General features: G+C 37.5%; 1 protein-coding gene across 1 annotated transcript in view; it reads left to right on the top strand.

Moving 5' to 3' along the window:
* The window catches only part of TTC23L (tetratricopeptide repeat domain 23 like), a 38025-nt gene extending 13780 nt beyond the window's left edge, over positions 1-24245 (top strand). The window contains exons 5-10 of the mRNA XM_043978726.1: positions 300-428; positions 3362-3539; positions 4397-4505; positions 6357-6484; positions 16395-16544; positions 24159-24245. Of these exons, the coding sequence (XP_043834661.1) occupies positions 300-428; positions 3362-3539; positions 4397-4505; positions 6357-6484; positions 16395-16544; positions 24159-24245 (781 nt within the window). The remainder of the gene's footprint in view (positions 1-299; positions 429-3361; positions 3540-4396; positions 4506-6356; positions 6485-16394; positions 16545-24158) is intronic.
* Positions 24246-26038: the final 1793 nt, after the last annotated feature.

Genomic DNA, 26038 nt, shown 5'->3' with positions numbered 1-26038 from the left:
ACTGAAGTGGGTTTTCCCCTAAAAGTTTATGGTTTCCTTTCACTCCCCTAAGCTCTTGCCTGCTAATGCCCATTTTAGGTAGCCATTGAAAGAAGCCAAATGCCCTTGCCTGCTAAAGATTTCTTCCCTAAGAATGTGTTGAGAGGGAGAATGGAAAAAAATGGAGAGGCTCAGGAAGTAGTAATTTTCAAGGTTTTCCCTTTTGACCCAAAAGACAACTGAAGCATTTTATTTGCTTCTCAAATGTACCTGGCTGGGGGATTTTATTTTATTTTTAAAATTTTCCTCAACTGTTGCACTGGCAAGGAAGCTTATTACAATCTTCAGAAATCTGAGAAGAGCATGGAGGAACTATGGGAATGTCATGATGCAGCCACAGTTAGAGAATTAAAAGTCTCTGAGAAAGACCTCATAATTGCTTTGGGCAGGTAAACACTAGACTTAGAGAAATTTAAAGTTTTTTATGGGTCCCATATTGCAAACAATCATGCTATGCTATCCTTGTGAAGTAAAAATAAAACATCCCAATAATAAATTGAGAAAGACCAATAACCCAGACTTATTTTGGAACAGACCTTTTTCTAAATTACCTTTCTCTTTTGTTGTTAAGCCAATGCTAGTAGATGAAGAAAGAACATTATTATAGTCAGATGGTTTAGAACTAGGAGGGCCTTTTATAGGTTACAGTTGGACCTGCTCATTTTTATGACCCAAAGCTTAAAGAGACGGACTGGCCAGGGTCATATAGCTCCAAAATGACAGACAAGATTTGACTCAGGTCCTCTAATTACAGTGCTTTTGTCACTATACTATTCCTAGATACCCTACTCTCCCCACTACCCAATGCATTTAAGCTAGGCTGGGTATGAAATGTGGTTCATGGGAGGCCACTAAGTGGCCCCGTGGATAGAATACCAGGCCTGGAGTCAGGAGGACCTGAGTTCAAATATGACCTCACATTCTTATTAGCTGTGTGACCCTGGGCAAGTCACTTAGTCCCCATTACCTCCAAAAGAAAAAAAAATGCAGTTCATGGAATCGTGTAAAGGAATGAGTGGGGCCTGAACATAGTTGAATGAGAAGATTCTTTGAGATTTGTAAGTTATTCTCAGTGAGAACAAAACCAATCAGTCTGTCAGATAAAAAGAAGAGTTTTCCCCTCTCCCTAGTTTTTTTTTTTTAACTTATTTTCACATGCCTTGATCAGGTCTGTTTCCCAAAGTCTTAAGATACTTGGAACAGGTAGCAAATGAATGAGTAGGAAATAAATAAAGTAAATGGAGCATTTCTACCTATTTTCTCCAGGCAAGAACAAACTAAGGAGAACTGAGTCAGCTGGAAAATTTTGGAAATACTTGAATGCTCTGAACTAAATTAAACTTAGCCCAGAGGTGCCTAAACTTGTCTACTGTACATACACTATTGTCACATAGGAAAGTTGATGCAAAAATGATAGCTAATTTTGTCCCCTTTAAAAAAAAATGGTGACAAAAGAATCTCTGTGAGACTTGAATGGTAGGGTTCTGTCTATCTAGAGAGCCTTTACTTCCACTAAAGCTTCCCCACAAACCTTTTCGAAGCCAACAACATCTAACTCAATTAAGATATGACGTTCAGAGCTGGAACAAGATGGGTATGTACTTCAGGAAGTTTTAAAATTATATCCCATTGTGTATTGTTCCATTCATTTTGGTCATGTCCTACTCTTGGTGACCCCATTTTGGGTTTTCTTGGCAAAGATCTTGGAGTGGTTTGCCATTTCCTTCTCCAGCTCATTTTACAGATGAGGACACTGAGGCAAAAGGGTTAAGTGACCTGTCAAGCGTCACACAGCTAGCATCTGAGACTAGATTTGAACTCTCACAGATGAGTCTTTCTGATTCCAAGCCCTGTGCTTTATCCACTGCACTACCTACTTATGTATTACTAGCTACTGAATGAAGGCATTGAGCCATGGTGAGTAGAATTTTGTAAAGTTCAGTGGATTTGGCGTCAGAGAAGATAGTTTATCTAAACTAATCTAAATCTTCCAGTTTCTAAATGTGTGGGATTAGGCAAATCAACTAATTTATCTGTGTCACTCTCATTATCTATCAAATGAAAGTGTTGGACTCTAAATGGTCTCTAAGTCCCTTCCAGCTCTAAATCCTAAAAAGCCCAGCCACATTTGTTTTCAAAAATTATATTGGGGCAGCTAGGTGGCGGCGCAGTGGATAGAGGACCGGCCCTGGAGTCATGAGTACCTGAGTTCAAATCCGACCTCAGACACTTAACACTTACTAGCTTTGTGACCCTGGGCAAGTCACTTAACCCCAGTTGCCTTACTAAAAAAAAAAAAAAGATATCAAAGAGCCTCTGATGACATACCTCTTTGCCACCATCCTCATGTATTACATTTTAGGCATTTAAATACTTTGCCTATTAGTAGTCCTAGTTTCCATGGGATAGAATAAAGGATCAAATGTGATAATATATGTAAATTGCACCCAAAGTTTAAAGTGCTATATAAAAGCTAGCTATTATCATTAGCTATTAGAAAAAAAAAAAAAAAAGAAGGGTCCTTGAGGACTGGGACTGCTTTGTTTTAAGTCTCAGTGCCTAGGGTGGTGGCCTTCACACCAATAAACATTTAATAAATGTATGCCGGGGCAGCTAGGTGGCGCAGTGGATAGAGCACCGGCCCTGGAGTCAGGAGGACCTGAGTTCAAATCCAGCCTCAAAAACTTAACACTTACTAGCTGTGTGACCCTGGGCAAGTCACTTAACCCCAATTGCCTCACAAAAACAAACAAACAAAAAAATAAATGTATGCCAATGAATCAATAAATAGGCATCGCATTAAATGGGATAGTTAAATTCACTTGAGGCTTCCTTATGGTCAAGTAGAGCAGTTTAGCCCTGGGAAAGCTCATTGGCTGGGTGAAAAAAAAACAAAAACAAACAAACAAAAAAATATATGCCAACGAATCAATAAATAGGCATCGCATTAAATGGGTCAGTTAAATTCACTTGAGGCTTCCTTATGACCAAGCAGAGCAGTTTAGCCCTAGGAAGACTCATTGGCTGGGTGGCTCCCACTTCATATATGGATTTATGTTATGCTGGGGAAAATGTTGTGGTTTAGATTGAGATCTAACAACAAGAGTGCATCAAGGAGTTGAGTAATAAAGCCTTCTGTGTGTTATGAGATCAATGCTAATGATACCCCATAAACAACTTTTGAGCCTTTCCCTATTATCTCTGGTGGGTCTCTGTCACAGAGGCCATGAGCTTTGGACAAACGTGGGACTAAAAGAGCTATTACTTCCCATAGAGTTTCTTAATTTGTGGCATGTGTCTTCCCTCTCTATTTTCTGGGCAGAGCTGCTTTGCAACTTCACCGATTGAACTTGTCTGTGAATTACTTTGAAAAGGCAATCACCCATGTTATCTCTTCCAAGGGTGATTCTGCATCAGAACTGATCAGCCTGTATCAGGAAGCTGCACAGGTTGAACAGCTCAGGAAAAACCACGAAAGAGCCATTGAACACTTGCTTCAGGTAAGTGAATTGGTTAGAACTCTAGATTCTTACCATTTGGCCTTCATAACTACAATGCTAGGGAACCTTGAGTTGTAGAACATTGAAATTTAATTGAGTGGAGGGCTTTCAGTCCAGAAATGTTACCTGACTGGATTCAGTTCAATTGTAGGGTCATTGATTTTGATTTTAGAGATGCTCAGGGTCTATTTAGGTACAACCTTTCATTTCAGATGAAGTTAAGTGATTTGACCAAGACTGCATAGATTGTGAGAGAGGGAGGATTTAACCCAGGTCTCATGGTTTTAGAATCATAGCTGCAAATGAGATAATATTTGTAAAAGTAAATGGCACATGCTGTTGTTCAGTCATGTCTAACTCTTCGTGACCCCATACAACATACTGTCCATGAGGTTTTCTTGGAAAAGATACTAGAATGCTTTGTCATTTCCTTCTCTAGTGGATTAAGGAAAATAGAAGGGGCAGCAGCTAGGTGGCACAATGCATTAGAGCACTGACCCTGAAGTCAGGAACACCTGAGTTCAAACCTCACCTCAGACACTAGATCCTGGGCAAGTCACTTAAGCCCATGAACACAACTGGAATTCAGAGAACAGAGAGATCATTGTGGTATTTTTGCTAACTATAGTAGTCTTAGGCTGCTTTTCATTTTTGGTGGGATTGGATTAAAAGGTTTGCCTTTTTCTTTAGTCTTTCAAACCATTACTTTGTTCCTTTTAGTATGATCAGTTAAGCCAAGGGTCTAGACTTTATTCTTATTATAAATTTTATTATAAAAAATAAAAAATAACGTGGAAACATTATTACCTGGGTGCTTTCATTGAGCTATTTAGTTAATATCTGTATTGTTATTCTAGGCTCATTCAATCTGCGTGGCTTCATACAAAGAACTCAGTGCTGAAGCTGCTAGGACGGGTTTCTTGCTAGCTAAAGCTTATGCCACATCTGGAGAGCCACAACACAGGGGTATGTAGGTGAGATGGGTTTATATTTAGCATAATTTCCCAATTGTAGCATATCCATTAAGGTAAGATATCCATCACTTTTTGGAAAAGCTCCTTCTTATAAGCATGTGTGTGTTACATTTTTAAAGTGGATTAAGGACAGAGGTTTAGACAGAAATTTTTGTAAATAAACAGCATTTTCCAAGGAAATCTGACAAAATATCATATAAGAAAGAAATTAGTAAGTAGTTGAATTTAAGCATATTTTTAAAATACTAGAATCTAGAACTTGAACATAAATGTTGCCAATTTTATGCTGCTGAAACTATAAGTGCTATATATTCAGACATAGTAAAAAGGCATTTGGTATTGCATACATTACAGGCCAAACATATGTCTATAGGAGTGAAAAATCACCTTAGGAATTGATTACTCCTTAAACATTCTAATTCTTTGATTTCTATTCCTTTTATTTCTTTAGGCATTCAGCAACACTCACCAAAAAAATCAGATTTTCAATGGGAGATAATTTAGTTCTGCACAACTGTGAATTTTATATTGCAGAGGGAGAATAGAGCAAGGAGTTTGGTGACAAAAATTAAAAATACTGTGTTCTCTGCCACTACGCTGTAAGCTAATCCAAAGTGTTTGCCTTTCCCTGATTCATTGGACCAACAACAAATAGTATCATTCACAAATGGGAGAGGGAATACACTTTTAATAGTTTAACTCCATCTGGACTTGTACTTTTTAAAATAATAAGACATTAGGGGCAGCTCGGTGGCACAGTGAATAGAGCACCGGCCCTGGAGTCAGGAGTACCTGAGTTCAAATCCTGCCTCAGCCACTTAACACTTACTAGCTGTGTGACCCTGGGCAAGTCACTTAACCCCAATTGCCTCACTAAAAAATAATAATAATAATAATAAGACATTAGAATATAGTTTTTAAGTCAATGGAAAAGACATCTTTATATTTTTAGTAGGCATACTCAAGGATGGGGGGGGTAAAGTAAATGTTTTTTTGTTTTTTTTTTAGTGAGGCAATGGGGGTTAAGTGACTTGCCCAGGGTCACACAGCTAGTAAGTGTTAAGTGTCTGAAGCCGGAATTGAACTCAGGTCCTCCTGACTCCAGGGCCAGTGCTCTATCCACTGCGCCATCCAGCTGCCCCCTAAAGTAAATGTTTTACTCAGTGAAACTCACTGGATAAAGTTTTCCAATAAATCGGCTCTTTTTTCCTTCATTTCCATGCGCACACACACTAGTATGTAAGCTTATGTCTGTGTTGTGTTCACTGTCTTTTATTATTTTGTGGAACTTAGTGTATTCATGAATAATGAGCACTTCTGTCTAGATATATATATTTTTTAAAAGAATGAAAAAGTTCATGTCTGTAGAGTTCGGTTATTTCAACTTTTCATATAATGAAAATTCAGTGGGTAATTTTATTTTAGGTATAAACTTAAGCCAGGATTGTCCTAGACAATAGTTCAATATCTTTACTACTCAATATTAACTTTATTTAAAGTATTAGCTTCCTAGCACTTAAGAATTCCATACACCTGGGGCAGCTAGGTAGCGCAGTGGATAGAGCACCGGCCCTGGAGTCAGGAGTACCTGAGTTTAAATCCGGCCTCAGACACTTAACACTTACTAGCTATGTGACCCTGGGCAAGTCACTTAACCCCAATTGCCTCACTAAAAAAAAAAAAAAAAGAAAGAAAAAAAGAATTCCATACACCTGTGCTCTGGTGGAGCACTGGGTTATGAGAATCCCCACGCATGAGTTTTCCTTGTAATAAAAATCTGATGTCATGGACTCCTGAAGACTTGAACGAAATCTGCCCAAACAATTGCTCCATTTCTTTTCAGATGCTGCTGAGCTGTATTTTACAAGCAGCCTGAAGGCATACCAAGCTGCGCTGGGCCCAGATAATTATCATACAATGTGTGCCACTGAGGAATTCAGCAAATGGCTTTTACAAATTGGAGAAAAACAGGTAATCAAGAAAGAGCAGTTATAAGTCTTAATATCTCTAGCTAGAAGGGAGTGGTGGTGGTGGTGGTGGTGGTGGTGGTGGAGGAAGGAGAGAACCTTTTGATTATATATCACCATTATCCACTTCAGCTATAGCAACAATTCAATAACCTAGAGTTGTAGGGATCTTAAGGATCATCTGGACCAAGCCCTCCCCCATCATTTTACAGAGGAGGAAACTGAGGCCAAAGGAAGTTAAAAGACTCACTCTACAGATGGTTACTGTCAAAACCAGAATTGTGCTCTCCTGTCCAAGGCCAGTGTTCTTTCTAGCACTCAATTACTCTCCTCTGGGTAGCATGTAATCTGAGGGATACTAGGAAGTTTCTCTTTGCCCAAAAATATCTCTGCTGAAATCAACATTAAAAACTAATTTAGGGTGGCTAGGTGGCGCAGTGGATAAAGCACTGGCCTTGGATTCACCTGAGTTCAAATCCAGCCTCAGACACTTGACACTTACTAGCTGTGTGACCCTGGGCAAGTCATTTAACCCTCATTGCCCTACCAAAAAAAACATTTAGGGGGCAGCTAGGTGGCGCAGTGGATAAAGCACTGGCCTTGGATTCAGGAGTACCTGAGTTCAAATCCAGCCTCAGACACTTGACACTTACTGGCTGTGTGACCCTGGGCAAGTCACTTAGCCCTCATTGCCCCACAAAAACAAAAACAAACAAACAAAAAAACTAATTTGGGGGTGGTAGAGGAAGTGGGCTTTCACTTTGAAAACTTAGACTATTAGTCATGGAGACCAATTGGATTGAGGGGTGGGGCCAATGAAGGAAAGAGACTGAAGTAATTTCCAAGTACGGGGTGATTCTGAGTAGACAGGACAGGCCTGACTGGGGTCTCTAGGAGTCTTTAGAAAGCCATATGGCAGCTTGAATGCTTTGGGTACCTGAGAGACAGAAGAGAAAGAATGACAAAAGGTAGGAGAGAGCAATAGAAAGGGAGGTGACACCAAGGATCTACCCCACATTTTTTGTTTGAGCTAGAAGCAATTAAATTAATGGGGGAGCATACAGTAGTATGAACAAAACATATATCCATTTTCACTTTCCAGTAAATCTTTCTCCATCTTCTTCTGGGCTCTTTTTTGGGTGGAGATGACAGTCTCTACAGTAAGATGCTATTTTGGAAGTTTCTTCTAAACCCTAAGCAGGACAAAAATCATGACCTACAGCGAGCCTTTAATGTCAGATGGGGATGATAGCAAAACATGGAATAAAAGTTCTACAGGATTTTTTTCTAGACTTAGAAGAGTATCTTTGGCACCCTTCTATGGGTAAAAGGTAGTATGGTGCCTCTTTCTGTTACACATTAACATCTCGACTGTAAAACAGTGAGACTATAATTTGTAATAAGTGTCACATGAGCTTCATATATGCATATTTTAAAATTCCTTGTGCAATCTTTAACATTTTCACTTTTAAACTTCTAATGACATTTTCAACTAAGGTTTTAATAATTAGGGAGAATTGGGGCAGCTAGGTGGCTCAGTGGATAAAGCACTGGCCCTGGATTCAGGAGGAACTGAATTCAAATGTGACCTCAGACACTTCACACTTACTAGCTGTGTGACCCTGGGCAAGTCACTTAATCCTCATTGCCCCACCAAAAATAATAATAATAATTAGGGAGAATGTAAGAAATCTTTCAGTGATGTGGCAAACATGTATGGTGAGCACACCTGTTTTATGATTTGTTTGAAGTTAATAATCCACAGAGTCATTGAACAGAATTTTATCTGTGGCTGCATTTATCAAGGAATTTTGTATGATTACAACATGCTTGAAGGACTCCCTTGGACTCCCTTTTTTTTAAAAAAAAAGGTTTCATTTTGCTCTACCAAGTCAAATGACTTTTTAAAAAATTAACAATCAATAGCAGAACTTGTTTGTATTCCTTCACCTTACAGTCAACTGTGTGACTGTAAAAATGTGGTCCACTGTAGAGATTTATTTGCAAAAACTTTCTTGTTTCCATCTCCTGTTTCTGTCCTATAGGGTGCAAGTCCCATGAAGATAGGGATCATTTTATTTTTAGTCTTTGTATCCTCAGTGCCTAGCATGAATTCCTTGAAGTATAGTCTCTTGATAATTTTTTTTAATCAAGATTTTATGAAGATGAGAAAAGTAGCCAAATTGGTCATTAGTTATTGATGCTTCCCTCAATCACTTGGTTTTTTAAAAAATTTATTTTTGTGGGGCAATGAGGGTTAAGTGACTTGCCCAGGGTAACACAGATAGTAAGTGTCAAGTGTCTGAGGTCAGATTTGAACTCAGGTCCTCCTGCATCCAGGGCCGGTGCTTTATCCACTGAGCCATCTAGATGCCCCTTAACCACTTGTTTTTGATCATGTTTTTCCCCCTTCCGTTCCTTTATTATCTTTCCCTTATGAGATTCCTATAAAAAGATCCCACAGCACTTTCAAGAGAATGTTGCCTCTCCTGTGGATTTCCTTGGTGTTTACTTAGAATGGTCCAACTCTTCCTCCTTATCTGATCTTCTCTAATACTAGTTCAGCTTCCTTTTCTGGTACATCAAGGACCGAGGTTTTAGGCTCAACATGGCATGGCTTCTTTGTTGCTGAAAATGAAAATTGATCTTTTTAAAACCATTAACCAATTTATTTTTTCTATTTGTTGAAATCTCCTAGTTTCATCTATTAATGCTCCTGGGATGGTGCGGTTCATTTAAGTCTTACAGTCTTCTAAAATGAAACACTTGGGCATTTTGACATTTGTTTTCTTTTTTTTTTTTAATGACGTGATATGGTAATAGTTTTCTTCCATGCTTTGTATTGTTTTACAAATGGGTTTGGTTTTTTTTTTAATGTTTTTGTTTTTGCAAAGCAATGAGGGTTAAGTGACTTGCCCAGGGTCACACAGCTAGTAAGTGTCAAGTGTCTGAGGCTGGATTTGAACTCAGGTACTCCTGAATCCAAGGCCAGTGCTTTATCCACTGTGTTACCTAGCTGCCCCTGGGCTTGTTTTTTAAACCAGTATAGCCTTTGGTTTCCTTATATCTCTGGAAATGAGATAAAATGTTTGCTAATATTAAATTTTTACAGGAAATAGTAATAATCATATCAATAACTTTTCCTTTTCATTTCCTTTCTTTTTCATTAATGCCTTTTTTGAATAAGTAAGACTGAATCTATAGAATGCTTTAAAGTTTTCTCCCTTTTTTAGCCTTTGTCCAAATTTGCTATTGATTTTGGCCTTTGCTCTAACTAGTGAATGTTTTGACAGCACACTGGACTCATTCTAATCTGATTCCCTCATCAGTTTACAAGTCATTTCCTGTAAAGATATAGGGACTTTCACTTTCTATAAAGATGTTTGGTGTTCACCATGTCCTTCACTGCCCAGCTGTCTTCAGATAAGAATATTCAAAGCTTCTAAGTGGTCCACAAGGCTTTGGGCTATTTTATTTCTCCAAAATGAGCCAAATTTTCCAACCTACTTATTATAATTCTCACCAGTCCCCACCTTCTCATTGTAAAGTCACCATGCATCAAAGTATATCTTGACTTAGTTTGGAAGATATTTTCATATTTTTATAGAATTTTCCTATCCCTTCATCCTCTACAGCATATCAGATTATGAGAATTTTTAAAATGTTTCCTAAAACCTGGTACATAAACCACAGTTATCTCATGGATTTTTTTTTTTGCTTTCCACAACAGCTAAAAGATAAAATAGTCAAATGTGTTTATGTTGCATTTGAGAATATGATGAAACCAATTATGATGTGTCCTTTGTTTCCCTCTCCAAGAGAAAGATACGGACCATCCTTCCATTTAACTGTATCTTTGTTCTGGTTAGGTAAATTGCAAGAATAGTAATATTATTCATGTGGTTCAGTTCTTCCAATAACATATCTATTTGTTGGTCTTTAGAAAAAGATTTCATGTTTAGAATGCCTTTATAGTAAAATTCTCATTTTTAGGCAATCTAAAAACTGTGATTCTTAGCATCTTAAGCTTCCTTTTCCATCATTCCAAAATCATTCCTATGGAACTAAAAGGGGCATTGCACAGGATTAAGGGTCATTTATATCATAGATTTCTAAGGCCAAGACGTTTATCCTCTAGTGTCTAACCTTCTGGTATATAGCTTAGCTATTCCTCAAACAACAGATTGTGATACCAGAAACCGTACTCAACACCTTTCTAGCACATTAGACCCCACCAGATCTTGGTTTTTCTAGCATTGCCTTCAAGAACCCAGGATCGCCTTCATTCTCCACTGAGCCATTGTGGATCTACCTATGGTTCTAAGGAGGTCCAGATGGAAGAGAGTTTCCTTATCAGTGGTGAGGTTCTCTAGATGTTCCTTTTTGTGTGGATGATATTATTCTGATTTCATCTAGCTTCAGAGCATTGCAGGATCTTTTAAATGAGATCTCCATAATCCATCAAAAGAAGTTTCCTTAATAGCCTATGCAGAAAAAATAAATAGGTAAATTTAAATGGCCCATTGAACAGACCATGACTGTGGTTGGATGGTCAATCCATTAACTTAGCATATCAGTAAATATATTGAGGACACACATTGCAAATGGACAATAAATCTGGATGGGATATGACTATAGGTAAGAAACTGTGGATTGAATTTGGGAAAATGTAAGGGGCTTTTAATGATCCAAAGTTGCTTCCCAGTACAAAATCCCATCTTAATAAAAGAAAAAGGGTTTATTGATGCCTTTTTATAGTAGTTATTTCCCAATATACTCTTCCTACCAATTCCCTGAATATTTCCTCATAACAAACAGGCAAAACCAACAGACAAAGCAAGCATATGTGTCAGCCAATATCCAAGAACATATCATGGTTGTGTGTGTGTGTGTGTTTTTAAAAAAACAAATTCTGTTTAGTTGCAAACCTTGGAATATCACAATCACTGAAGAATCAAACTTGCAAGTAACCCAAAGTGTGATGGAAAAATACATAATGGGCACAAGTCAGCTGCAGCATATTTCCCAAGAAATATGGAAGATGTAGAATCTGGAATCACATTCAAGAACTCTGTGACAGGAAAGGGGGTGATCAAGGCAAGTGTTGAGAATGAGGGATGATAGAGGGATTACCTGAAAGTTTCACTGGAATCCACAAAATGTAAAAAGTTCTAGTGGAAAGCCTCCAACATCTTGGATGACTTCTCTTTGAAATCTAAGGGAGAACATGGACAAGGATAATATAAGAATGAAGGCACGGAGTCCTGTGATTTGCACCAATGGCAGAAAGGGATGAATTGATGAGGTTACAGATCCATCAAAGTGCTATAGTTTACTATGATTATAGGTATAATTAAAACGATGTGCTTCTTTTTGGTAGGGAGCAATGAGTGTTCTTCCTATCACTGATTAAGAGGCTTCGGTCCTGCTAGATCTAAGACTCACTAGTTTTGTTTTTTCATCTATAATAGTCATTCTTCATCTCTCATGAAATCAGAAATAAGAATACATTATACACTATTCTGTGAGATAGGTGCTTTTAATTACAATTAATTTTTGTCTTTGTTCTGTCATTTCAGTCATATCAGACTTTTCATGACCCCATTTGGGGTTTTCTTGGCAAAGATACTGGAATGGTTTGCCACTTCCTTCTCCTTATTGTCTTTTTTGTTTGTTTGTTTTGGCAGAGCAGTGGGGCTTAAGTGACTTGCCCAAAGTCACACAGCTAGTACGTGTCAAGTGTCTGAGGCCGGATTTGAACTCAGGAACTCCTGAATCCAGGGCCAGTGCTTTATTCACTGTGCTACCTAGCCGCCCCTCCTTATTGTCTTTTAAAGAATATGTAAATAATATTGATGCAGTTAAGGTGGCACAGTTGATAGAGCCCTGGGCCTGGAGGCAGGAAGACCTAAGTTCAAATCTGGTCTCAGACACTTATTAGCTCCGTGACCCTGGTAAGTCAATTAAACTCTGTTTGCCTTAATCCACTGAAGAAGAAAATGGCAAATCACTCTATATCTTTGCTAAGAGAACCCCATAGACAACATTGGCATGCTATTACATAGAACATGGGGTCACAAAGAGCCAGATATAATTGAACAACAGCAGCAACAACAAAACAACATACACATAAGAAACAGTGAAGAGATGAACATATTCTTACGTTGTGAAGCAGTAGCTAAATATGGAAATGAAAATCATAAAGTAAATGCACTATTTGGTTGATGTCTTCTTTAAAAGTTTATAATATATTGGATCTCTCTTTATAATTTGAATCTTATTTAAAATGCCCCAGGAAAATTCACTATTAAAGGAATCCTTTCATGTACCCACTTGAAAAGCAAATAATTACCCCCTTAATTTAATTCAGTTCAACAAAGAAGTCATGATGGTGTAAAGATCATAAAATATAGCCCTTATCTCAAGGGGCTTGCAATCTAATGGAGATACAATAAGACACATAGCTAATTCAAGTAAGAATGTGATAAAAGAAAAAAAGAATGGGAAAAATTGAAATTGAAAGATTATTATAAACCTCCTCATTTTATAGATGAGGAAACTGAGGCCCTGGGGAGATTTGGTGACTCATTGAAATTCATACAGCTGGTTTGTGGCAAAACCAGGACTGAGATTCGGGTCTGGTTTTGCTCAAGATGGAAGTAAATATCCTTTTGTGAGAGATATAGGAAAGATCTTTCAAAAATAGAAGATTTGCAGTCAAGCAGATACTTATGGTATGTATAATCAAAACAGCACTGGATTTAGAGTCTGCAGACTGGGATTTGAATCTGGACTTCCCCACTTACTACCTGTGAAGCGTTCAGCAAATCATTTCAGACCAGAGGCTCTCTAATGTTGACTACAAATCTATTTTTAAAAATCCCATAGGCCTCTTGCTTTTGAATAATGCCCTTGTGTTCATTTTATCAAACACGATTGCAGCTACAATAGGCTGGCCACGTCTATCAAATACCAAAAGTATGTTTGCCTAAAAGACTATTTTAGGAGGACTCCCACGAGGCAAGTCCTCACATGGTGCTCAGAACTCTCAAGATCTCTCTGAAGAACTTTGGAATTGATTGCATGATATGGGAGATGCTGGCAAAGGACCACACAACATGCTGAGCCCGCATCAAAAAAGGCGCTGTGCTCTATGAGCAAAGCAGAATCGCAGTAGCTCAAAAGAAAGGTGAGATGCTTAAAGTTAGAGACATCTCCACTCCAAATGTTCACATGATCTATTTGTGCCCCACCTGTGGTAGAGCCTTCTGAGCTCGTATTGGTCTGATCAGCCGAAGTTGGACACACAATACTCCAACATAGTGATATCATTTTGGTCCTCTTTGAGAACAAAGGACAAGCACCAACCATTGAACCCAGGATCAGCTTTTATACCTTGGTTTCCTGAGGGCCCAAAGCCAACTCAGCCTTCTCTTAACCATGGTTATTGTTCTCACTGAAAGGAAAAACAGAACACAAAGAATGCATTTTATTCATGGCCTTTTCACTTATAAGGCTCATGGGTTTCATCATCAGAAAGCTTGCCTGGAAGAAAGGAACTTTTGACCTTTCTCTTATAATTCAAGGCAGAATGTAGGAGCAAGAAAGCTTCTAATCATGAGATCACATGTGACTGACCATAACTAACCAACTTTTCACCTTCCTCCTTCCTCTGTGAGAAACATCAGGGGCCCTGTAGAAACTCAACATTTATTCTGTTGAATTCAAGGGAACTGAACTGAAGGCAATCATTGTCATTCCAACTTCGAAATGTGAAAATACTGTTTCCCTTTCCCATTTCTGCCTTAACCACTATTGTTTGAAAACTGACAATATTTTTAAGTAACTGAGGAAAGAAAACAAAATTTTAAAAGTTAGCCACCTTATTTCCCTTGTGGTGACACTCTCTGTAGAATCAGAGGATAAGCCTGAGAAAGCAATGGGACAGGTTGATGAAATCAGCTTTGTTTTATAGTTGAAGAAAATGAAAAACAAATATTTGAGGAAATTCTGGTTGGAGGTACACACCTAGTGTCCATAGCAGAGTATAGTGCTTACACTGTTGGCCATGAAAAAAAATTCAACGGCAGGGCTTGATCTTCACGCCTCACTAGCTAGATAAGGTCTCCCTGGTCTAGAGTTGGTGATGTGATGAGTCTGAAGGATGGCACAGTGGTGAGACATCAGCTTTGAAACCAAAAGACATAGGGTCAAATGCTGACTCTTTTACTTACCTCGTGCAGGATTTTAGACAATCACTTAAAATCTTTCAGGGCACCCTTTATTCACTGTTAAAACGAAAGGCTTGAAGTAGATGGACTATAAATTCCCTCTACTTGAAATTTCATAACGGATGAATAATCCAGAATATCATGACCTACCAGATTGCATGCAGGCAGATATGTTCAAGATAACATCCAATGACACCCCGACCCATTAAGATTTTTTAAAAGGAATTTTCTCCCAACTTTATTTCTTTTCTAATGTTTCAAACCTCTTCAAATATACTGTGGCAAAATTATAGAACTCAGAAAACTGGCCTTGAACATTAGCTAGGGGAACATTTGGAAATCATATGCCTCCTATATGGTATGATTTCCTACTAAATAACATTTTAATCACCCCCTTTAAAATAGAACATAATCATATGAAAAAATGCTATAGATCACTACTCATCAGAGAAATACAAAATAAAACAACTCTGAGGCATCACCTCATACCTATCAGAATGGCAAATATAACAAAAAAGGAAAATATTGGATGTTGGAGGGGATGTAGGAAAGCTGGGACACTAATCCACTGTTGGTGGAGTTGTGAAAAGATCCAGCCATTCTGGAGAACAATTTGGAACTATGCCCAAAGGGCTATAGAACTGTGCATACCCTTTGATGCAGCAATACACTACTAGGTTTATATCCCAAAGACATCCCAAAAAAGAGAAAAAGACCTATTTGTTCAAAAATATTTATAGCAGCTCTTTTTGTAGTGGCCATGAATTGGAAATCAAAGGAATGCCCATCAGTTGGGGAATGGCCAAACAAGCTGTGGTATATGATGGTGATGCAATATTATTGTGCTATAAGAAATGACAAGCAGGATGATTTCAGAAAGTCCTGGCAAGACTTCTATAAACTGATATAATGAAGTGAGCAGAATCAAGAGAATGGTGTGCTCAGTGACAGCAATATTGTTTTATGAAGAATTGTGAATGACTTAACAATTCTCAGCAATACAATGATCCATCCATACTATCCACCTCCAAAGAAAGAACTTAAATTGAATGAACGAATGCAGACTAAAGCATGCTATTTTTCACTTTCATTTTTTATTTTATTCAAGTTTTCTTATACAAAATGACTAATATGGTAATGTTTTACATAATTGCACATGTATAACCTATGTATGATTGCTTACCACCTTAGGGAAGGGGGAGGGAGGGAAGGAGGGATAAAATTTGGAACTCAAACTTTAAATAAAAATGTTATTTAGGGGGCAGCTAGGTGTTGAAGTGGATAAAGCACTGGCCCTGGATTCAGGAGGACCTGAATTCAAATCCAGCTTCAGACAATTGACACTTACTATCTGTGTAACCCTGGGCAAATCACTTAACCCTCATTGCCCCACTTCCCCCCCAAAACAGTTTTTTTTTTTAAATTTAAAAATAGAACAAAACCAGAATCTAAAGCCACTAGTTTTTGCTTGTTTGTTTTTTGGCATTGAAAGGATCGGGAGGAGTTTCAACACTTTGAGAATGACAAAGACTATTCTAGATCCTTGAGAAGCATGGGAGAGAACTAGCCTTTTCTCTGGCATCTTAGTTATTATACCTTCTCTAGAGCCTTGGGGGATAATTAATTGGTAGCCAATGCATTCCTTCAAACTTATCATACTAATGGCTTGTTTTCATTTTCTAGGAGGCTTACAAACTTTTGAAGAACTCACTGAAGTCCCAACTGATGAGCTATGGTGACTATAGTGAGAAAGTGGCAGAAACTTTCTATATTCTGGGCAGCATCTGCCTAGCCAAGGGAGAAATAAAAAAGACCACTCAACTACTAAAGAAGGTGATTTCCAGTTTTGTTTTATTTCACATCAGTCCAATTCTGATTAAGAATCTCTACTATAAACCTCTAAATTCGGGTGTTTTTTTAAGGTGGTTCATGTCCCATTGACCTTTAGCCAAAGACTCACTTAAATTACCCCATACAGAAGAAAATCCTCTGGGAAAAATGAGTACCCTAAGTACTTGATAGTTTTAGGGATCTATCAGATAGAGATTGAATGACTTTTTTTTTAAGTAGCTAGAGAGGGGATTTAGCTAATAGTTCCCCTTCCCCTCCATTTCCTAATCCTGGAAATCCAAGACTTTTCAGGAATAAGCTAATGGTCCCACCATTTTCAAATTCCACAGAGGAATTGGAACAGAAGGAAAACAAGGAGACTAAAGGGATGTAGGTAGGCGCTACTGAGATCACTTACAAAGTCAGTTTCTTTTGCATCTTCATCAACCCAGGAATCCTTAGGATCCAAAAAAGGTGTAACCCTGCTTCAAGGTAAATAAATGATCTATCTTCACTGGAGATATGGATTAGTTAGGGTTATAGATTTAGAGGCAGAAGAAAATTGAGGCAGAGAAATTAAATGATTTGCCCAAGATTGCAAAGATTATAAATGGCATGGACAGGATTCAAAACTAGGTCCTCTGACTAAAATCTACTCTTTTTTCCATTATTAAAATCCACTACTTTTTCCATTGTGCAGTGGTTGGGACATTTTAAATTTTTTTAAAATCACTATAAAACACTACATATTAGCTTCTTGGTAGACACATTCATTAGCAAGTGGCAGCTTCTTCAACCACCCTTACCTTCTTGGTATAGGGGCTTATTCTATTTTCTCACCTCTGGAACACATTGTTTCTCCTGTGACCTTTCCTTGTCCCTTTATGAAGCCTTTAGATTTCTGTCTATGCTGCGGAAAATAAGCTAGTTTGAAGATTCATGGTCAAGATTTATTTCATCTGTGTATATAACACTACAAACATCCAGGCCACCACAGACTAGATTAAACATCACACACATACAAAAAATAGAGACCTAAAGATTTTGTTATTACTTAAAACCAGAAGTCTTTCCTTTGTTAGCATTTCTGTCATTTAAAGAGATTTCAAGCTGTCTCCAATAATAAACATCTTTAATAGCAGCTCCAATGAGTTCTAGATTTAAAGCCCTTGGTTGAAATTTTGAGTGTCTTTTCCTGATCTCAGTAAGTAGGGACTTGGAGATTTTTCCCCTATACCATAGAAATAAACTTAGAATTTTCAAGCTTTTATGGGAACCGTAGGGATTACTGAATCCATCCCTTCCTCCCTTTCAGGCAAAGCAGTGTCAAACTGGCTTGGTTCAAATTTGAGGCGGATACACTAAAGCTAAGTCAGGGTCTCAGTTGGGTATTTCACAAGTGCTGGGTTAAGTGAGAAGCATAGCCTGTTTTGGCATAAGTCTGAACAAGGCAAGATCATTTTCAGGACTGAGGCTAAAGACTTGGTCACATGCTTAAGGAGCTTCGGGGATCAACAGACTGAGTAGGCTTGTAGATGCTTGTCAATGTAGGCTTGTAGGCTTGTCAATGGGTGGAAGTTGGGAACTGATAGAACAGATAAAGCAGGCTTTTTGTGGCTGGTGTCTTAGATTTTTTTGCGAGGCCTATTGAATGCCCTAATGGGAGCATGATATAACTGTTGCCTTTTTATGTCGGATGGTTTAAATTCTTTCCATTATCACAAAGTGGGCCTTCTCAATAAATACTGCATTTTCATCCACCCAGGAACCATTAGTGTTGGAGTCAACCGGCTAGGCTACACCCTTCTGACACATTTGGGGCTCAATTGAGGGGATATAAGTCCTCCTTGGTCTAGGTAAGAGCAGATTCCTCAGGGTTTTAGATTCTTTGACATTGGGATCTCCTTTTTAGAGCCACCACCCCCTAAAGCTAAGAGGATTAGACTAGATGTTTTGCCAGGGGTCCTTCCATCCATAATCATAATACATTTCTATAGTGTTTTGAAATTTACAACACAATTTGCCAGCAACAACATTGCAAAGTGGATAATACTAATAGGATTCTTTCATTTTACAGAGGGCAGAACTGCTAAATAGTATAATAATAAATACTAAATATAATACCTGTCCTCAGCAGACTTAGAATTTCAGAGAGTGTGGTTTTGTTTTGCTTTTTATTATTTCTTTCTGGATTAAGGATAGCATATGAGCTCTAGGTGCAGTCCTTTATCTAATTTGGCATGGTGGAGCATTGATCGCTGGAATATAGGATGAACCATTAGGTTGTCTGGGAGTTGGAGTTCATAGACCACTGGATTGATAATAATGGGGAAATAGCTGTGAAAGTGGTCCCACCTGGAGGACCACTGGAGTATAGATACCACCTTCCAGGCATTTCCTCAAGTTTATTCACGTGGGTCTCGTATGGTTCCTTCACCTTCTCTAGAAATGTTTGAACATCAGCCTGGGGCTCTGAGGTAGCTCATGACTTTGATGGTAGTGAAGGAAAGGAGTGTCAGGAAGAAGAATATTCAGCATGAATGAGAGTATTGTTCTGTGGAGGGCATATATGCCGTTAACTTTATGTGAATTTGGCTCCAGGAATGAACAAAGCCTATTGATGCATGGTATAGAAAAATAATGATTATTCCACATATTGCCATTTCTTACTCTCTGTATCCTTTAACTGTGATGGCTAGGGACACTTAAGCCTCTCCAGTGGATCTGAACCAGAGGTATGCTGGTAAATGTTTAACAACTGGCTCTTGGGGAAAATGTACCCATGTATTATATTAACACCTTCTCTTATCACTTTATTAAATCTAGACAATGATTAAATCAATAAAGCAAGGTCGTAGTGTGGATCAAATGAAATAATAAACACAGGGGGCAGCTAGGTGGTGCAGTGGATAGAGCACTGGCCCTGGATTCAGGAGTTCAAATACGGCCTCAGACACTTGACACTTACTAGTTGTGTGACCTTGGTCAAGACACTTAACCCCAATTGCCTCACTGAGAAAAAAAAAAGCTTTAAAAAGGAAACTGGAGTGAGAGTTGAAGAACTTGTCAGAATTTGCACTCCACTAGTTTAGTCTTTGAGAAACCAGGATCATATCTGTACCCTAATGAGGCATCAAAACTTCATATCATCCTCAGGTAGAAATAATTTTGCGTCTTCTTTAGGAATATATAGGGACTAGACCTGTGGTTTCACTAGTAATGAAATTCCCCTTACCAGTTAAGGTCAGCACTTTCTCTGCCATTTATAATCTTAGAGTTTGCCTGGAGCACTGAGAATTTAAGTGACTTGCCTGGGGAACACAGCTTCAGATGTACTACAGGTAGAATTTGAACCCAGGTCTTCCTGGCTCTGAAGCTGGCACTTTTACCGCCTTTTTTCCCCTTTTGCCTATAATTATTCTCTTGTTTTACTGCTATAACTAACATTTCTAGCAGAATATCAAAACAGCAGCAGTACCAGCAACAGTAGAGATAATTGTTTCACTCCTGATCTAATTGAGAAAGCTGCCAGTGTTTCTCCACTGAAAATAATGCTAGTTTTTGTTTATAGATAGATCCTCTCAGTCATCTTAAGTAAAGGTTCTTTTATTCTTATGATTTTTTTGTGTTTTGCCACAAATGAATGCTGCATTTTGTTTAAGGATGTTTCTGCCTATTGACATAATCATATGGTTACAGCAATGATATGTAGACTAGGCTGTTTTGTTTTTTAAATCAGGACTTTTAAAATAGAAAGCTATTTTTGAAAAGATCTGTTTCCCATTTTGTTAATATTAGTTTTGTTGTATTTTTGTAAATATTCATCCATTTAATGTAAATTTCCATTTTTGCCCTATAATTAAGTATAATGGTTTTTATCATCTTATAGCTTTCTTCTCCATTGTTGTAAATTTCCTCTCCCAAATTTTTCTTAATGTTTTCCTTTTAAAATTTCTTATAGCACAATAGTATTCCATTCCATACACATACCATAATTTGTTTAGTGATTCCCCATTTGATAATGGGTACCCCCTCAATTTCCAATTCTTTGACAGTGCAAAAAAATGCTATAAATATTTTCTACACATATGGGTCTTTTCCCTCTTTTATCTCTTTGGGGTACAGGCATAAAAGTGCTATTGCTAAGTCAAAGGGTATGTATGGCTTAGTGTTGGGGGGGGGTTGAGGGGGAGGGGAGAATTGTTCTAACTTCCTTTCCAGAATGGGACTGGACCAATTCATAGCTTCATCAATAGTGCATTTGGCATTTGTGAGCCTGTTTTATAGCAGCCCTTGGACCAATTGTCATTTTTGACAATTGGATGGGCATTGAAGTAGAACCTCAGAGTTATTTTCGTTTGAATTTCTCTTATTCTTAATGATTTGGAGCACTCATTATATCTCTTTGCGATGGCTTATATTTCTTCCATTGAGAATTTTCTGTTCATATCTTTTGATCTTTTATCTAATAGAGGAATAATTTACATTTCTCTTATTGCTTACAATTTAATGTCCCTAAAGAATGAACTTTAGGATGAATTTTTGCCTTTCTGTATGTATTTACAAGTTATTTCTATCATAGTACATGATCCATATTTTTAAAGGGTGCTACACAGTACTGAAATGAATATTCTTAAGATTCCAGTTCCATAATTCCCAAAGACATTTCATATGTTTTTTCCCAATACATTACTCATAATTTCTTTCTATTTTGATTTATTTGATTCTGAAAGTGATACATTGAAGTCACCTATAATTATTATCTTAGTATCTAGATCTTTTTGCAATTCATTTCATTCTTTTAAAGTACTTAGATGGGATAGAATTCGGTACCTATATTTTTAACATTTCTTAAAGAGCGCTAATTTTATTCCTTTAATTATTTAATTAAGCCTTTCTACCATTCCGGGATTGTTTGTGTTTGTTTCATTCCCTTTTCTGGGGTTTTCATTGTTGTCATTGTAGGATTATTTTCTTCTGGAGATTTATCCTAGAGTTCTTTAGCCCCTGGTATTTTATCTTAGTATTGGAAATTTTTCTTATTACTAATTTCTTCAGTTTCTTTGTTGCACTTTATGGGGGTGTTTCCTTAAAATAATTTCTTTCCTTTTCCCTCTTTTTTGTCATTCTTTTTAAGATTATTTGCTCATTCCTAATAAGGAATAGTAATTTAGAAGTGATGAAAATAGTTGGATATTGATATGACCTGCTGCTCAAGTATCTTGCCAGAAGTCTCAGGCCAACTTTTTAAAGACTCTTCAGCACAAATTCCTGATAATCTTTTTACTTCATGACTGATTTTGAGGATAGTCCACATATTTTCACTTGTACTTTATTACTGTTGTACTCAAAGATATATACAAAATAAATTGTAAATTACATGTAATATATAATTATTATCAAAATCAAGTGATTATTACACTACAAAGAGCTCTTTCTTTTTACAAAAAATTTACCAGCAGGCTCCCTCAGTCTATTCCGTTGGTGTATTTTGCTGAGTTAATTCATCAAATTTTGATTTACAAAAAACTTTGCAGTATTGTGGACCAAGTGATGATAATGTTCATCCATACAAAGATCCAGTGTCTCCATAGGGGGAAAGTAGTATGAGTGCGCAACCCTATTAGTTATTTGCTAAACTATATTGCAATTTGGTGAGGGGGTTTTCTAGCTATGTACTAGTATAAATTATGTTTAAAAAGAAAGGCAAAACATCCATAAGCCAAATACTTGAAAGCTAAACCTTATTTTCCTATTTTATTCTAAAAAAATTTCTGGTTTATTTTGAAAAAAATCTTCAAGCAAGAGATTTTTTGTTCAGTTCAGTCATTTTTTCGGTCGTCTGTCTCTATGACCCCATTTGGGGTTTTCTTGGCAAAGATACTGGAGTAGTTTCCCATTTCTTTCTCCAGCTCATTTTACAGACGAGGAAACTGAGACAAACAAGGGTGAAGTGACTTGCCCAGGGTTCCACAGCTAGTAAGTGTTTGAGGCCAGAGTTGAACTCAGGAAGATGAATCTTCCTGATTCTAGGCCTGGCACTATACTTTGGAAACTAGCTGCCCAAGCAAGGGAGATTAGAGTGGCACATAATGGAGACTTTCACTGCTCTGTACTCTTCATGGAACTTTTTTGTGAATACAAATAGTATGGTAGCCAACACTCAAATAGATTAAACAGATGGTTTCTCAAGTACCACGCCAAAGATCCAGGGGGTCCACTTCTGGAACTATGGGATTCCTCTCTTAAGAAAAACAAGCTGGGGGGCAGCTAGGTGGCTCAGTGGATAGAACACTGGCCCTGGAGTCAGGAGGACCTGAGTTCAAATCTGGCCTCAGACAATTAACACTTACTAGCTGTGTGACCCTGGGCAAGTCACTTAACCCCAATTGCCTCACAAAAAAAAAAAAAAGAAAGAAGGAAAGAAATAAAAAACTGCTTCCTATTACCAATTAGCTGTGACAAAGACAGTAGCGAATTTTATGCCAAAGTTGTCCAAATTTTTGCTTGAGGTCACTAACCCAAGGTATAGTTTCTGAGCTTCTTACTTAGGTAAATAGATAGATAGATAGATAGATAGATAGATAGATAGATAGATAGATAGATAGATAGATAGATAGATGGAGATATGTGGATATAGATAGAGATATGTGGATATATACCCATATATACATAAATACACATATATAATCTCTATCATCTATCATCTATTTACTATCCATATCCATATCTATATCTATACCTATACTTATGCCTATATCTATATCGTATAGACAGGCAGAAGAGGTTATAGCTTATGGGGTATGATTTTAAGACCTTTTTTTTTTTTTTGCCTGAAAAAACAAACAAACACCTTCCTTACCTGATTAATGCCAGAAATTCCAATGGAGGTGTTCTTTCTTTAGCCTATAGCTTGAACTCTGTTAAAATTTCCTTGGGAACCATAACTAATATTAAAGGGGAAAAGAGCTTGGAAGGCACTGAGTTATGGGAAAGGACACAGAGATGAGAGGCCAGATATAATAAGATCTTCACAGTTCTGCAGAGGGATGGAGATGCCATCCTTTACCATCCTTCTGAAACATCTCCTTGAGCACTAATCAGCTCCCTTTGTGTGTTGTTTTTTAAGAGAGTTAGGTTAAAATGAAAAATAGTGGCGTAGAGGTGGCAGAATAGAAAAAATGTATATACCTTTTGGCCTCCACTTTCAAGGTAGCAGTAGTTATTCCTTAAACGGAAATGTACCTAGGAGTCCACACTTTACAAATTTGCAAATGATATGCAGATTTCATGCGTGTCCCCTGTATTTTGTAATCTATATAGAAGTTACTCCTGTTGTAACTGCATTTGTTCTTGAATGATGTTGTCATTTACTCCTGTATTATTTTTCCTTTCTACAATCTTCAGCTCAATGGTACATAGATATGAATGATTTCAGAGCTCTCCATGAATATTTGTTTCTTTCTGAAAGAGAATCAGCAAAATATAGAGCAAGTTGCTGAATTTTCAGTAACATGGTATTAGTTCTTCTGAAGCATCGCTCATTTAGGTTTGCATGTGAAGTAGTAGCCACCTGACAATTTTTCCCCCCATTTTGTTTATTTAATCTACCCACAGTGTTTGGAAATTCAAATCCTTATTTATGGAACAGATCACAAAAAAACCAGAGAGACACAAAAACTGCTGACCTTGCTACAGAGGTAAGTCTGGTTCGTTGGTAATACCCAGGCCATTTGCTTCACATCTTAATATAGTTAATCCACAAGAATTAATGAATAAGTCTCTTGTTAGTCATTGCTATCTGCATTGCTAGTACAAAATAAAACTCCTCTATTCTATTACAGGTTTGGTCAGACCATGGCCTCTGTATATGTATGGATATTGTATCTAAATCTAGAATATGAATTTAAAATGCTATGGCATTTACCATTTGGCACATGTAAAGTCCTCATGGTACTGTGCACTATAGCTACTCCTTATAAAAATAAGTTCTTAGCTGACAAGAGACATCATGGTATAGAAGAAAGGTCACTGGCTTTGGAGGCCAAGAGACATGGGTCTGAATCCCAGCTCTGCTACTTTGGTATCTGTGTGACCTTGAGCAGGTCATTTTAATTACTCTGGGCCTCGATTTCCTCATTTGTAAAATAAGGGGGTTGGACTGGATGGCCTTTACCATTCCTTCCAGCTCTCAATTTAGGATCCTGAAACCTGGTCAGTGCAGTATGGACAAACACAGAATAACTGAGTGCCTTAAAAAAAAAATCCAAAATTTATGACTAGAGAGTTTCTCTGGTTTACATAGCTAAGGAAGACAAATGAGAGTAAGACATTTTTTGAAATCTAAGCTAGAGTTTTTGTAGCCTTGCCCACATCTTTAGTCCTGTCATTTGTTTTGTTTTGTTTTTTCATCCCAGGCTGAAGATGACGTCTTTGAGGAATACAAATAGCACTTTTCACAGTATCAGTCCAGTTCCTAGCAGGTAAATTTTCACAGACTAGAAACCACAATGGTTCCTACTCCCCCTCCTTATCAGTAAGGGAATCAGGGATTGGAGTATAGGTCTGGAAATGACATTAGAATATTTCTAGTCTTTCTGACTCCCCACATCTATCTTTCAAGTAGTATCGTATCTAAAGCAGAGTATAACTAAAACCTCTCCTATTTTAAAACCATCTAATTATCTTTTATCTTGAGGGTAAGCAGTTAACCAGGTTTCTGGTGGTCCCAATCTTTAGGTTTCTGGTACTTAGAAGGCCAGTTTAAGCAAACTCACCCTGGTCCTACCTGTGTTTTTTTTCTATCTTTGCCATCACATTTAGAATCTGAATTTCTGGGTCCATGGGACATTTTAGAGTAATAACGATATTGATCTCAATGTACATTTTTGGAATAGTAATGTAGATAATAACAGATTTAGAAAGCATCCAAACAAAAACCCATATGATATTAATGAAACACTAATAAACCTCATTATTCCAAGATTCACATAGAGATATGAACACTCCCTTGTCAAAAAGGAGGAATAGGATTTGTAGATATTCTCGGAGAATTCATTTAAAGGGTTAAAAACATAGAAATGATTCTGAAACAGAAAGGCATCACTATTTAGAGCCAATAATAAGTATGAATTACTGGGTCTGTTGATGCTAACGGAAACTGGATTAGCCTATAAAATGACTAAGATCCCAAAGTGGAATGAAGGGCCTTCTGTGGTTAACTTCTACATGGACACAGCCAATAATATATTGACAAAGAAGCAACTGAACAAATGGCCAGGTCATAAGGATATATTTACAGACATGGAGAGGGTTAGGATGGTGATTCTCGACTGGGTCACTGGAAATTATAGAATGGTTGCCCATAAGGACTCTGGATTTATTGAACAGCAAAGATTATGCAAGAAAATAGTAGAAGCTATATAATGTATGACTACAGGTTGCAAAAAATTAGTATCTACCAAATATTATACATCAGAAGCTCACTATCTTTGCTA

Source organism: Dromiciops gliroides, chromosome 1 (assembly GCF_019393635.1).
Source record: "Dromiciops gliroides isolate mDroGli1 chromosome 1, mDroGli1.pri, whole genome shotgun sequence".
In the NCBI taxonomy this organism is placed as follows: Eukaryota; Metazoa; Chordata; class Mammalia; order Microbiotheria; family Microbiotheriidae; genus Dromiciops; species Dromiciops gliroides.
Note: the sequence above shows the minus strand (reverse complement) of the source record. Positions and strands in the feature narration are given on the sequence as shown.